Source organism: Cryptosporidium sp. chipmunk genotype I (genome assembly GCF_004936735.1).
Source record: "Cryptosporidium sp. chipmunk genotype I strain 37763 chromosome Unknown contig_42, whole genome shotgun sequence".
NCBI classification, from domain to species: domain Eukaryota; phylum Apicomplexa; class Conoidasida; order Eucoccidiorida; family Cryptosporidiidae; genus Cryptosporidium; species Cryptosporidium sp. chipmunk genotype I.
Window position 1 is genome coordinate 1 of NW_027125615.1, and position 14,353 is coordinate 14,353.

Genomic DNA, 14,353 nt, shown 5'->3' on the forward strand with positions numbered 1-14,353 from the left:
CCAATAGTTATTTACTTAATCTGAAATCTTTAACGTATAAAGATGGCCAACTCAAGTGATGAAGAAATCAGTATAAGTGTGAAATTGTTGAATGGTGATATAATTAAAGTTCCAGGAAAAATTGATACGAAAAAAACTTCAGTCTTGAAACTCAAGGAAATCATCAGCAATATTTGTAACATTCCAATTTTTGAAATAAGACTTGTTTGGAAAGACAAAATACTTTCAAATAATGCTTTATTAAGTAGTTATGGAATTGAAGACAATAGCACTTTAATTCTTGCACGTTCTCCATCAAGAAGCTCGAACTCATCTTCGCAAAGATCTGGAGTCAGTTCTAACTCAAGCTCTAGTATACAACCGGAGTCTGGAGGATTATTTACTGATTCGACTACAGATGACTTCCTTTCCTCAGCTTTAGCATCTCCCTGGATGCAAAGTATACTTAATGACCCGGAAATATTTAGAGTGATGTTAGATTCGAACCCACAACTTAAAGCTTTAAGAGAGCAGAACCCCGAGCTTAATCACATTTTTAACGACCCCCAATTTCTGCAAATGTCTGTGGACGTTTTGAAGAATCCAGAACTCATGAAGGAAATGATGAGGAATTCTGATAGGGCAATTAGCAATATAGAAAGTATCCCTGGAGGATTTAGTGCACTTAAAAGAATGTACCATACTGTCCAAGAACCAATGTGGGATGCTGCAATGTATAACCCAAACACTAGTAAGGCAAACACTTACAACCAGTATAGTATAGATAAGAGCTCCGGACCAAACTCGGAAGCCCTACCAAACCCATGGAGTACTAATAAGGATTCCGTTAATAATAGTGGTAATAGTAATGGCAATAATATCGGTTCATCTTCTCCGGTTGACATTTTCGGAAGCTTAGGTCAAGACGTTTCTGGAAGAAGACAATCACCACTGAATATGTTTCCTTTTAACTTTGGAGTCGGAAACCCTGCCAATAACTTGAGTGGTGGCAATTCTAATAGTAATAGTAGCATCAATGACAACTTGTTGCTACCTGGATTTGCAGGTCTTGGTAACTTTGGCAGTATTCCCAATTTTGGAAATCTAGCAAATTTGGGGATATTGAACCCCAATATAAGACAAAATAATGTTTCGGAGTCCGGTACAAGTACAAGTGATACTAATAATAATAATAATAACTCCCAAACAACCCCTCAACTTCCCAATCTGATGAATTTGTATTCTCCATTCACTGCCGGTAATCCAAATACAATTCAAACTGTTATCGATGCAATGAGAAGCATGGACATAAATAATGGAAGTGATACATTTCAAAATCAAATTAATGCTTTGCTTGGTAATGGAGGTACTAATACCAATAATGGAAATTTCTCTCAAGGCCCTGGCAATGCAAATTTTGGCAACTTTCTCAATATGATAAATGCAGGGAATTCTCCTATACTAACCAACGAATCAGGAAACCGAGTTAATATAAATAACCAAGCTGACGTCTCTAATAATGGAAATGATAATGGAGGACAAAATTATAATTACCAGCTTGAAGTTCTTTCCAATATGGGATTCACGGATACTGAGGCGTGCATTAAAGCCCTTACTGAATCTGATGGAAGTATTAACAGAGCAATAGATAAGCTTCTCAATCCAAACTAATTCTTATATATTACTCTTTAATCTTACCATTCAAATCATCTTCCCATTTCACCACCACCCTGAATTTTGTGTGTTGATTCATTTCTTAACCTTTACTTAAATTACCATTGACCATGTATTTATTCTATTTCTCCCTCTGCTTACTTAATCTTTCTTTTAGGACTCACAAAACCTCGAGGCATACGCTGACACCACACTGGCGCGCAATCGGTGCCGCCATTACATGTAATTTCCATAAATCTATTTTTCTTTAAATGAATTAGTTGAACTAGTGATACTGAATGAGAATTTACTTGCAAATATTTATCCTGAGAATTAATTAAATCTTTGTGAGTAATGACTTAAAGCAGACTATATTTTTTGAAAAAAAGCCTTTTTTCCTGCCAAAAATTGGGAATAGGCTAAAATTAATTCTAACCACAAAGATAAATATCTTTTAAGAAAGCTGATTTCCATTAATTATTAACTTAATAAGTTCAAGGAAAACTTGTATCTGATATGTTTAGAGAAACAAGTGTATATTCAAATTCTACCAAATATACCGTGCAGATTTGTTTTGACCAACCATATTATTACAGTTCTGAGAAAATAAGATGTAACTTAAAAGTATTTTATGAAAGGTTTGACCAATATAATGAAAATCTGGAAGGCTATGAACTCCTTGATTATATTACTATCCAACTCTTTGGTTATGCTTCATTTTCAAACGAGTTATTAAATTTTATAAATTCAAATAGCCATTTCTCTGCATCATCAACAGCTTCTCCATCTTCAATAAATCAGTTTATTTCTAATATATTTAGTTTAACTTCAAGACTTGACCGGCTTGGAATAGCTGCAAAACAGAGTAGCCAAAAAAACAAACCTATTTTCGTGAGTAACCCATATATATTAGTCAGCGATGTAAAGATTTCTAAATCAAAGGATGAAATTGGAACCTTCATGTATACTTGTTTTCTACCTCCATTTATTCCTCCAACCTTTACAGGAAAGCTCATTTCTTTTAATTACACCGCCTTAGTTACTATAGGAATCAATAACAAGATGAAGCTGGAAAGACCAAGCCATTTATTTGACTTTATTCAAACAGCAGGTGTAACAAACCAAGATCTAAGAAACAAGTCTTTGAGGAATTCCATTCCAACTATTCAAAAAAAGCTCAAGTTTGATATAAAATGTTTAGGGCCTCACCCAAGATCTTCAGGACTTATTTTTTCCCCAATTAAAAGATCTGGGATATACCATCCAATTACTGCATTAAACAATAACTATTATCATTCAATTCTTGTTGATGATTTTAATTCTGTAATAACTAACTCTTCTGAGAAAATTCCCTCCATTGAAGCAACTACTTCTTATAGAAATATCTGTGAAGTCTCTGAGATTGAGTTCTTAAGTGCATCTGGAAATAACCCCAAACTTATCTTGGACCACCTAAACAGTAAATTCCAAAGAAAATCTCTTTATTTAAAGGCAATACAATCTCAAAATGAATTCAGCATTCCAAAAATGAGATTCTTTGAGCTCCATGACAATATTGATATTTACTCGTGTTTGAATACCTGCCCAAAATCTCTTCTTGAAGTTTACTGGGAAAATGAAGTCACTATTATTCATTCACCTGGAAACCTAAGAACTGAACAAATCCTTCATTCAGACTCTCACCCTTTCAAAAGCTTCAATAATAGTGAAATCCTTAACATTAATTACAAAAATGAATTAGTTGCAATATGCAGAATTTCTAATTCTAATTCATGGTCATCTTCAAACCCAATAATTATTCACTTTGATCTCTTCAAATCATACTGGAAGACTCAAGAAATTCATATTAAACTCAAAAGAATTGAAATAATTCGTCAGAACTCTCAAGATCTTAACGGTATACAAAATCAGATTATCGTTTATAGTTACAAAAAATGCACGCTCTGGGATTTGGAGTTTTCTCACCAAATTAACCCCCTCTCGTCTTTTTTAATTCAATCTATGGACTCTGATATATTCTATGTCTACTACCAGCTCTCATTTGACTTCTTTGTATATAATACCGAAAAGAAGCTTAAACAAATTAATTATTTAGATGTTAATAGATTCCCAAACTTAATCAAGCTATCTTGGAACTCATCTCCAATTAATTATTATGGTCAATCCCAGAAACTTTTAATCCAAAGTACTGATAAAATTGACAGTTTATCAAATATAAGCTCCTACTTCCATCCTTTGTTTTCCATTCTTCCAAATAATAATGTATACGTATCAAAATCAATTGAATTTTAGTTATGCTTACATTTTTTAAATTTAATTCTAACTATTTAATTTATTCCAATATTATTTTCTCTTTATTTATTTTGAAATATTTAATTAATTTTGTTTTTTTAGATTTAGTCTGTAATTAACCTCGCTGAGCATACCCACAAATTGCGGGGAATCTCTGGCATCCTTATTTTTGAAAATGTCAATTTTAAAAAAATACTATTTGGCTGAATTAATTTCTGAGACTTGCAAGTGATGAAGCCTAATACTTAACTCTTGAACTAATATGATGAATGTTTGGTCCCTTAAACGCCTTTCCTCCACTACGGGAAGTACTATTACTTCAAGTTCAAATAGTATCGGGTATTTTGCATATAGTATCAACTCAAAAATAATAATATTTGATATGAACTCGATGATCGATGGGAATAATGGTAACTTCATGCTTAGATCTAATACTTTCAACAGGTTTATTATCGATATTCAAGGTGAAACCAAAAACATACGGCCCTGGAAAGACTTCAGGCCAAGTAGGCCCCAAGATTATAATGCCATTTCAGAAATGTTCTATAAGGTTGGAGTCAAATCTGCATTCGTAAATGACCTTCAATGGGGTCCATATACCCAAAATAGGTGGTCAGTGCTTTTTTCTTCCTTAAACAATGGAATAGTTCACATATGGCTTGTTCCAAACATTGATTCATACTCACTTCCAAACTACTCTCCAACACCTTGTTTTGAGCTATTGGATTTATTATATAGTAGTATAATAAATGAGACAAATATTGGATTGCTTGAGTTTGATTTTGATACTATGAAGGCTGTTAAGGGAGAAATATCTCAAAGTTTTTGCTTAGATCTTATGTTAAATACAGATTCCCCTATTGCTCATTCTTGTGTATTATCAGTTCAAAGAAGTGAAATATCTCTTAGATGTAATGGAATAATTCTTTTTTCAGCTTGCTGGAATGAGTTTCTTGTGGTTTATGCATTTGAGATATGTGAAAGCCCTAAAGAAAGTTGTAGAGACAGCATTAGCAGAATTCTGAGTAAAGAGCAGGAAGATTTATCTGCCTCGTTCCCGATTGTCCCGAAAGTTAGCTGCAGACCTTTGATTCTAACTAAAATTCCAGGTAAAATGGTGGAAGAAATAGTAACAAGTTGTTTAATTAGTGAATTTTGGTCTTTGGGAAAAGATTTATTCTTTGAGATTTATACCGGTTCTTCTGAAGGGAAAATCCATATATTTAAGTTTTCCATGTTGGAAGAATCTGGAAATATTAAATGCTTGGGGTATAATTTAATCAAAAAAAGCTATCCCAGTGTTCCAATTACCAAGTTATGTTACAAATCTGTCTCGAAAATTGGCTATGGAAAAGAGCACATGCTTCTTGCTTCCGAAGGTACAAACGTCTTTTTGGGGAAGGTTAATATTGAAAGCATGAGCTGTGAAATCCTCAAACCAAATATTCGTAGCCCTGAGGTATGTCACCAAATGCCTATTAGAACTGCAAAGTACATGGAGGATATAATATACAAAGGGGAGATATTTGAAACGGCTTTCTTGACTGTAGATCAAAGCGGCCTTGGAATTCTCCATCTTTTAGATCTGAAAAACAAATCATTCAGTTCATTCCAGGTTTTCACAATGGAAAAGCTAAGTAATGCCCCATCCGTTTTCCCAAATTTGGACCAAAGTTCAGATAACTCTAATTATGATTTAGAAAGTTATAATCAAAACTTAAACAAGAGCTTTTCTCTGGAAAGCTTGCAAAACGTCCCCTCGAGCATAAAGTCAATGAAAGATTCCAACAATGACTTTAAATTGATTTCTTTTGAGAACCCTTTAGTACCTGGACAGTTTTACAGCTTCAAGAAAAAAAGTCTCCATAATTTTTCCGTTGCTGTAATTAACTCTGCAGCTTTAAACACGATTCGTCTGATTATAGTCTTCAACAATTTCTCCCCAATGGACCACATCTGTAACAGAATTTTAAGCCACTTCATCCATACAGAATCTCTAATTAATATTTACTCTTGTCTGAAGGACGGGAAATGCCTGGAAACACTTTCCAGAGCGATTTCTCAAACATTCACGTTGAACGACATTAGACTTGTTCTTGCAGGCCCTTTAACTATGAACAAGATTCCTCTTTTGGAAGAGATGGATGAAAGTTTATCAGAAAGCCATGAGGACCCTATTCAAACTAAGGATTCCAATATCAGAAATGAAGACGATAACCCAGCCAAGAATACTGATAAGAAGATGAGTTCGTTTTTAAACTTCAAACTTGGAGAAAAACTTAGTTTGAAGATTGAAAATGAATCTACTGATGAAAATGCAGATGATGTTATGGATGTATTTCTCTCCATATTCTACGAAATAATACCTTCGGAACTGATTAAAGAAGCGATTTCTTATAACTTAGTTGATGATGAGTTTCCAGAAGATATTATTGGTTTTTTTCAAATCTCCAAACCTGTCTTTTCCAACTTAATTCTGCTGGTTCTCTGCTATATTATTGAAATTGAGCCGTTTATACCAAAGTCTTTGGAATACGTTGTCATAAGTTGCAGGGACGAAAGTAGCAGTTTTGAAACCCTTATTAAGACCCTAAACCAAGCAGTATCCTACTCTGGTTTCCATAATAAAGAGATTAGGAATTCTAATTTGAGCAAAGAATCCATTTTATCTCTGCTTTTTAAAATCATGTACCTGGTTAGAATCCTAAACTCACTGAGGTGTTTGGTGCTCTTGCTATACTCTCGTTCCAACGAAGTAGTAGACTCCCTGGTAATAGGACGTGAGGAGCAGATATCCAGATATTTAGTCAAGCTTCAGTACTACATCCAACTTCAAATAACTCAAGTCTATCAGATTGGTTCCCTTGAAATGCAAACTGATTTGGTTATTCCAGCCGGGTTAAAGTATATTTGGAGTTGTGTCAAAGAATTTAACCGCATAAATTTGTCTCAAATTTCCCTATCGGACAAAAATATGGGAGAATACTTTCGAGATTTGATCAATAATTCCTGTTGCCTAGTTTCAGAGCCACCTTACAACCTTTATCAGTGCTTAAATAACCATCAGGAATTAATGGATTCCGAGACATCGAAAACTAATAGCTCAAGTTCAAGCTCTGAATCTAACTTTAGGGATGACTGCGTATCTTCAGTCCCAATTTGCCCAATTACTTTTCTTCCAATAAATGTTTTTGCCCTTTACAAACATCTTTCATGCAATTTTTGTGGGAAAGTCATTTTTGTACCAACAGAAATGATAGGCCAAGCTCGCATGCAAGGTGGAAAGGGCCTAAGTTCCTCAATCTCCAATTTTGAGAAGATATGTCTTCGAGGTGAATATTATTCATGCCAGTTCTGCTTGAACATCACTGAACTTTTGGATATTTAATTTGAGAAATTAATGTTTGGGTTTAAGATGCTCTCAGCAAAATTTATATTATTACTTCTTGTACTAGTCTCGCAATTTTCAATTTTCATATATTTTAAAATTTGAATTCTCCCTCTAATTTTCATTTTCCCCAAAATTCTGCATTATTGATAAATCCCATGCATGCATACATGTGGACATGCAAGTTCTGACATTCTACATGTGTATTGGCCGGTATATCAAATTAGGCAAACAAAAAAAAATTACTGCCAAAATTAATTGCAAATTTAACGGTTTAGGGCAATTAAATTATTAAAAATAATATTCATATTGAATTAATTAAAGGTATTTATACAAAAATAAATTATTTATATTATTGAGGCTAAAAAGATCATTAAGATTGACGAATGTGGTTCTAAGTGAAAGAAAAACTGCATTAATGAGTTTTGCAAGTCTGTAGAGGAGTGGTAGTTAAATTTTAATTGAAGAAGGAAAGAAGAGAAGGGAACGAGGAAGAAAGGCATATTTAGTGGCCTAAAAGAGTTTAATTAGAAGTACTTGCTTGGGGAAAACAATAGCTCATGGAATTTATGTATAAAATTAGGTAAATACCTGGGAATTCATGAAACTTACAATTCCGTTTCTACCACGAAATTCTTCTTTTGATTTTTTGCACAAAAATTACAGAATTATCGAATATGTCGGAAAGGGACAGTTTGGTAATACGTACAAGGTGGAGAACACCATTGATTATAAGATATGGCTAGCGAAGTGTATTGATCTTTCACAGATGGATGAGGACGATAAGAAGCGAAGCCTTCAGGAAGCTGAGATAATGAAGAGTATTAACCATCCTTATGTAATAAAGTGTCACGAGTCATTTATACATGATGATGTTTATTTAGTCATCATCATGGAATACTGTGAAAGGGGAGATATTGGAGCTGTAATAGACTCTTGTATCTCAAAAGGAGTTTATTTGTCAGAGGAAACAATATTATATTGGTGCGCACAGCTAGCAGCAGGACTTTACTATTTACATAATGAATGCAGAATTATACATAGAGACATCAAACCTTCTAACATTTTTATTAGAGAAAACGGAGACCTTGTAATTGGTGATTTTGGAATTAGCAGGATTATGCTCAGTGTTACAATGCCCTTTACTTTGACTTCAATTGGCACTCCTCAGTATATGTCACCTGAGATGTGTGAGAATAAGCCATATACATATAAAAGTGATATATGGTCATTTGGGTGCGTTTTGTATGAATTAACATGCCTAAAACCCCCGTTTTCTGGAGATTCATTTTTATCGCTGGCTTGGAAGATTTCATTTCAAGAAATAGAGCCATTACCGAACTGCTACTCGTCTAAATTATTTAAATTAATACAAAGCTTATTATCTAGGGATCCAATTCTCCGTCCAGACCCATTGGAAATTTTGAATAATGAGTCTTTTCTAGAATTTAAAAATTTACCAGAATTCCTACCAAATAAAGTAGCAAGTGGCTCAAGAGAAGGTATAAATGAGAAAGTACACGCAATTTTCAATAGTAAAGACATTTCGAATCAAGATTACAAAATTCAGCCTGAAAGAAAGGTATCAGAAGAATATAATTCTAGCCAGCCAGATATAAGACCAAATTCAGGTTCAAGCTTTGAAAATAAATATTTTTATAGTCCTGCTGAAAACTACTTCTTATATGAGGTGGAAGATAGGCGAAAAAGCAGAGAATCCAATGTATTTGGTCAATGTAATGTGCATAATAATCTAATAGATGGGCACGAAGGATCTGAAAACTCAACTCTGTCTTCACTCTCAGCCAACATTGCGTCCAAATGTTCTTCAGATGAGAATTATATCTCTGGAAGAGAAAATATTCGAGACTATTGCGATGCATTGACTAATTATGAGCACCAGTACTTTAGCGTATTAATCGGAAGAATACAACATCATATATTAAAATATACAAAAAAGATTAGCTCTGTATTCTGCTCAGAACGAGATGATATACTAACTATGTTTAAAAAAAGCTTCAAGTCTTGTCAAAGTGGCTTATGCTCTCCAGATGGCTATTTGACCCCAGAATGGTTCTCTGAGTTTGTTAGTGAGCTGAATGTGGGATTATCAGAAAATGAAATTTCATTCTTCCTTTCATATATTGGCAATTTTATTTACTCTGAGAATGACGATCCTTATTCAGAGTGCACCAAGAATGAATCCAATAACAAAAGCAACTATAAAATAAGACATACAAAATCTTCAGGTAGTCTGTTTTCGCTTGGAGTATCTAAAACTATGAGGAGTGTTGATTCAAAATCCAAAAAAGTTTTTCTTGGAACTATTGGATTTAATGAAGACATAAATTATCCAACTCAGAATAAGGGAAATACTAGACCTAAGATGCCAAAGATACATGAATTTATCGAGAAGATCTACTCTTGGAATAAAATCAGATTAAATAATAAGTTTCAAGATCAAGGAGTTTTAGAGTCTAGTGAAACTACAAGTTTAAGATTTGAGAAGGGACCTAGCCTCTTTCCGATAAGCCCAATTGTAAATTGCAACAATTCGAAGCAGAATATGCATTCTATTAAACCTTGCTTTTATCTTTTTATTACCGACTGGATTCAAAGTATATTGACTCCAATTTTAGCCATAAACAATATTACATGTAAGTCGGATCATTCTGTGGGGAGGGTAAAGAAAATTACATTAAGGCAAGGATTTCACCTTTTCGATCAGAAGACTCAGGGAGCTTTGTCCAGACAACACTTCAGAACTGTGTTATACTTAATTTTACCAAAACTTACTTCAGTACAACTTGATTGGCTTTACGCTCTTGCTCCAAAAGACTTGAATGGAAATGTCAAGTATGAGCAGTTTCTAGAGTTCATTGATAATATTCAAAAGGCTGGCAAAACTGGAAATATTGACAAAAATACCGACAATAAAGAGCATGCTTCGAGTGGATCTAGGGGAAGGGGCAAATCCGAGAGCCTAACCATGAACTTTAGCTACTTTAATGAGAATATAGAGACTCAAATGGAGAAAGAAAAAAAAAGTGAAACTTCAACAAAAAAAGGTCGAGATAATGTTTATATAGATGAAACTAGTACTTATAATATTCTTACTGAACCACAAGTTCAAGAAGGGAATTTTCTGACTGTATCGGAAGCTAGACTGATAAACGAGAAAGAGAACTTTGTAAATGGAACAGAAGATGAAAAAGAAAGATTGCAGCAAGTTGGTGAGACTGAAGTAACAAACCATCAATATGGTGGCCTTCCAATTATGCAGCAAGAGCTATATGGTTTTGGAATACAGGATGTGGTGTTGCTTCATTACAACAGTCAAGCTTGTATGAGAAGGCCTTCCCCTTCTCCTCAACTATTGGCAAGAGCAAGGAATGCTTCTTACATAAGGAGTTCTAGGAGAATCTGTGAAACTGAAGTAGATGGCCAAAATAAGGAAAATGATTTGAAGCTAAATTTTGCTATTACTGAAATAGAAGTTAGACAAAAGAATAAGAAACTTCAAAAGCGGAAATCTGTTTCAAAAAGTTTAGAGGAACAGAATCTGAAGGCAAATCAAGGCAAGGAACAAGAAATTAATGAGGTAGAACGAGATTTGAATTCAGTTAGTAATAAAATCAACGGTTATAACTTTTGCTTAGACATTTCGAAGAACGTGGTTGGGAGTTTAAGCAAGGAGCTGGAATGCTTGATTCAAAAATTACAGATTGAAAGAATATATACATGTTGGATTACATCAAAAGCTTCAGAAAGCCAAAGGGAAGAATTGTTTAGCGAAGTATTCGAAAAGCTAACGAATATTAGGCTAGAGACTAGTTTAGCCTTGGAGTTATTGATTTCAAATCTACAAAGGATGAAAAGCTTTAAGCAGTTTGAGTATATTCTCGAGCTCGATAGTCTACTAATGGCGTTAAAGGAAGAGCTTCCGTTGCAAAGAGATGCAGTTGATTGCATATTAAGAGTGATAGACCATATGGAACTATCATCTGAAGAAGAATCTAAAAGAATAATTGAAGAGGAAGACATTTTTTTGCAAGGTATTTTCAATATAAAAAACCAGCTTAATTCAGATACCTCAAAGGTTTATAAACAAATCATGAAACAGGTGATTACAAACAACATTGTATTGCCAATTTCGACTAAAGGAAAGTATAAATCTAGCAGAAAATATGAAGGAGAACTAGCCTCTACTTCAATACAACCTGTAAACAGTATCGAAGAAGATACAGATTTCTGCAAATCTCAGTTCGTTTCAGGCTCAAAGATTTTTGATTGGACCGGAAAGTTTCTAGCATCCTTTGAGTTCTTCGGAGAGGCCACAGTTAATCTAATCCAATGCGGAATAAATATACTGGAAAGCATGAGAAAGTTCGGACAGGATTCTCAATTAAAAGAGAAAAGCCTAAAGGATTTTTCACAACTCAACTTTCTCATCGAAAATTACAGACAATGGTCACACTTAAAGGAACACGTGTCTAGAGAGTGTGCCTTTGTTGCATCTATTGGAACTAATCATAACCTAAAGAACGATATGGAAACTGCAAGAATCTTCCTAGAATTACTTGGGGCAAGAAGATTCCAAGTAAATGTTACTTGGCAGCAACAAAGTAGTACGGAACAGCAACTTTTCAGAAAATTATTTCTTCTCGAAGAGTCTCTTTGGAATAACCAAAATTACTTCCCTATGGAAGAAGATACACTTTCATCTACAAGAAAAAGTGAATCTGAACTTTGGCTAGTTTGTGGCGAGCAAACTTGTGGAGCACTACACAGTACTTGCAATAAATTCATCAGCGAAATTCACTCATTATTATAATCATCAATAAAAGTAAAATTCCATTATACTTATTTAACCCAAGTTAGAATAATTACCTTGATAAAAATACACATTTGGCGCCAACACTTTTTAAAAATACCGGCATTTTTTTTTTAATATTAATAAAAGGGTATCGGTGAGACGGGATCATAATAATAATTTATAAATCAATAATAAATAAACAAATTGGTAATTAAAAATTAATAATATTTCTATTATACAAGGCCTGCCGCTGAAGAAATTCAAAGATTAATTTTAAGTCTTGTTTTGGGATTTATATTACCAAAGAGTATATTATATAAATAAGCGATATTTATATACATTTAGACAGGATTCGTTTTTAGTAAGATAAAACATAGAAAGGAGTCAGTAAAATATGTCAGCAGCTGTAATGAAACCAACAGAAAAGCAGTTTGGTCAGTTCAATGGAGAGCAACAACAAGCACCATTACACAAGATCAGAATTACTCTCTCAAGTAAGAATTTGAAATCAATCGAACGTGTATGTGCTGATTTAATCCAAAGTGCTAAACAAAAAGACTTAAAGGTAACTGGTCCAGTTAGAATGCCAGTTAAGACTTTGAGAATTACTACAAGGAAATCACCATGTGGTGAGGGATCCAAGACCTGGGATAGATACGAGATGCGTATCTACAAGAGAGTTATCGATTTGTATTCATCAAGTGATGTTGTAAAGCAAATCACTTCAATTAACATTGATGCAGGAGTTGAGGTTGAGGTAACTATTTCTGACATTTAAGTGAGTTTAGCCTGGAAAAGAAGGTATTATTGACTTGGAGTATAATGATTAGATTTTGTAATTGCATCTCTCCTTAATTGATTACACCAAATACTGATACAGATTTTGGATTGTCTTTTATTGCATTTTTACATCAGAAGAGTAATATATAGATAGCTTATTTTAATGGTGATATATTTTCTTCTCCTTCTAGTAGCCTTAATAAAGCAAGGAAGGTATTACTTAACTGTTTTAGACTGAAAATCGATAAAACTTCCAATTGAGAGATAACTTTTTTTATTCCTAGAATTTGTTCTTTTACTATTATATTTTAGAGCTATGGATCTGAATGCGATACATTCTTAGGATGATATAATCCGTTTAGTATTTATGTATTAATTTATACATAAAGTTAATTGTACCGAGAAAGCAGCCTTTTACGTGCTCGGATCCAGGATCTATATATGTATATATATGTAGAGAGTTAATTTCCAATCTACACTTACTATAATATTAGAATTACAATCGAGATACATTTCTAAGAGGTAATAATCACTAGTAAACGATATATTTGTTTCTTTTTAACTATTTTACTTGTTTTGTTTAGGTTTGTGATCTTTCTTTAGTGTAATTAACTAACATTTCACTTTCGATCTTGAAGCGTTTTGGAGGGAAAATCTTAAAATTCTCACTTTTTTCTTTATATTTTTGGGTTGCAAATTCTTTCTGTAATATGGAAAACTCAAACCCAATAATCTATTTTAAGCCAGTAGATGGAAATAGTATTGAGGAGGTGGACATAAATTCCCTATTTTATTGTGAAAACAGACAATTAAATAATGCAATAAGTGAAGTAACAGAAAATGTAAGTACCTAAAATAAAAGTATGCAATATGAACATATTCTTGCCAATTTCTATTATAAACTCTCTCATTATCTTTTCTCATAATAACTTTAGGACATTTACGAATACATTAAAGACATAATTGACCCAGAATACCCTCTAACTCTCGAACAACTGAACGTTGTTTCCCTTGAAAACATTATTATCAACCACAAAGAACAAATTATATTTGTTTTTTTTAAGCCTACAGTAACTAGTTGCTCTCAAGCAAGTCTTATTGGACTATCGCTATACTATAAACTACATATTGTTTTTAATAGAAACTTCAAAATCATTATCAAAGTAGTTAAAGGCACACACGATCTTGAAGATTCGATCAACAAACAACTCAAAGACAAAGAGAGGGTACATGCTGCATTGGAAAACCCTCAAATATATAAAACTATCACAAAAGGACTCGTGAACTCCGACATTTGGGAGGACCAATCTTTATTATACTAAATTGTTTTTCTTTCTCCACGTGGAGTTCCCGCCCAGAGTTGGCTTTCATTAAAGGCCATGGTTCCCGCCCAAACATACAATTGTAGAAGTTAGAAAGATTATAAGAAAACCTAGGTAAAATGA

At 33.5% G+C, this 14,353-nt stretch overlaps 6 protein-coding genes across 6 annotated transcripts; all 6 read left to right on the plus strand.

Moving 5' to 3' along the window:
• Window positions 1-42: 42 nt before the first annotated feature.
• Window positions 43-1,650, plus strand: ELE39_003124 (ubiqutin family; the record flags this gene model as incomplete). The annotated part of the gene is made up of 1 exon (XM_067346186.1): window positions 43-1,650. The coding sequence occupies one exon, from the start codon at window positions 43-45 to the stop codon at window positions 1,648-1,650; it is 1,608 nt and encodes a 535-aa protein (XP_067200081.1).
• Window positions 1,651-2,148: 498 nt separating this feature from the next.
• On the plus strand, window positions 2,149-3,924 carry ELE39_003135 (putative low complexity; the record flags this gene model as incomplete). The annotated part of the gene is made up of 1 exon (XM_067346197.1): window positions 2,149-3,924. The coding sequence occupies one exon, from the start codon at window positions 2,149-2,151 to the stop codon at window positions 3,922-3,924; it is 1,776 nt and encodes a 591-aa protein (XP_067200092.1).
• A 262-nt stretch (window positions 3,925-4,186) lies between these two features.
• On the plus strand, window positions 4,187-7,312 carry ELE39_003146 (putative low complexity; the record flags this gene model as incomplete). Its single annotated transcript, XM_067346208.1, has 1 exon — window positions 4,187-7,312. One exon carries the CDS (start codon window positions 4,187-4,189, stop codon window positions 7,310-7,312), a length of 3,126 nt encoding a protein of 1,041 aa, XP_067200103.1.
• A 601-nt stretch (window positions 7,313-7,913) lies between these two features.
• On the plus strand, window positions 7,914-12,146 carry ELE39_003153 (NIMA-related kinase 5; the record flags this gene model as incomplete). The annotated part of the gene is made up of 1 exon (XM_067346215.1): window positions 7,914-12,146. The coding sequence occupies one exon, from the start codon at window positions 7,914-7,916 to the stop codon at window positions 12,144-12,146; it is 4,233 nt and encodes a 1,410-aa protein (XP_067200110.1).
• A 376-nt stretch (window positions 12,147-12,522) lies between these two features.
• Window positions 12,523-12,906, plus strand: ELE39_003154 (40S ribosomal S20; the record flags this gene model as incomplete). Its single annotated transcript, XM_067346216.1, has 1 exon — window positions 12,523-12,906. The coding sequence occupies one exon, from the start codon at window positions 12,523-12,525 to the stop codon at window positions 12,904-12,906; it is 384 nt and encodes a 127-aa protein (XP_067200111.1).
• A 712-nt stretch (window positions 12,907-13,618) lies between these two features.
• ELE39_003155 (small conserved) lies at window positions 13,619-14,230 on the plus strand (the record flags this gene model as incomplete). Its single annotated transcript, XM_067346217.1, has 2 exons — window positions 13,619-13,750; window positions 13,844-14,230. 2 exons carry the CDS (start codon window positions 13,619-13,621, stop codon window positions 14,228-14,230), a joined length of 519 nt encoding a protein of 172 aa, XP_067200112.1.
• Between the last annotated feature and the right edge of the window lie 123 nt (window positions 14,231-14,353).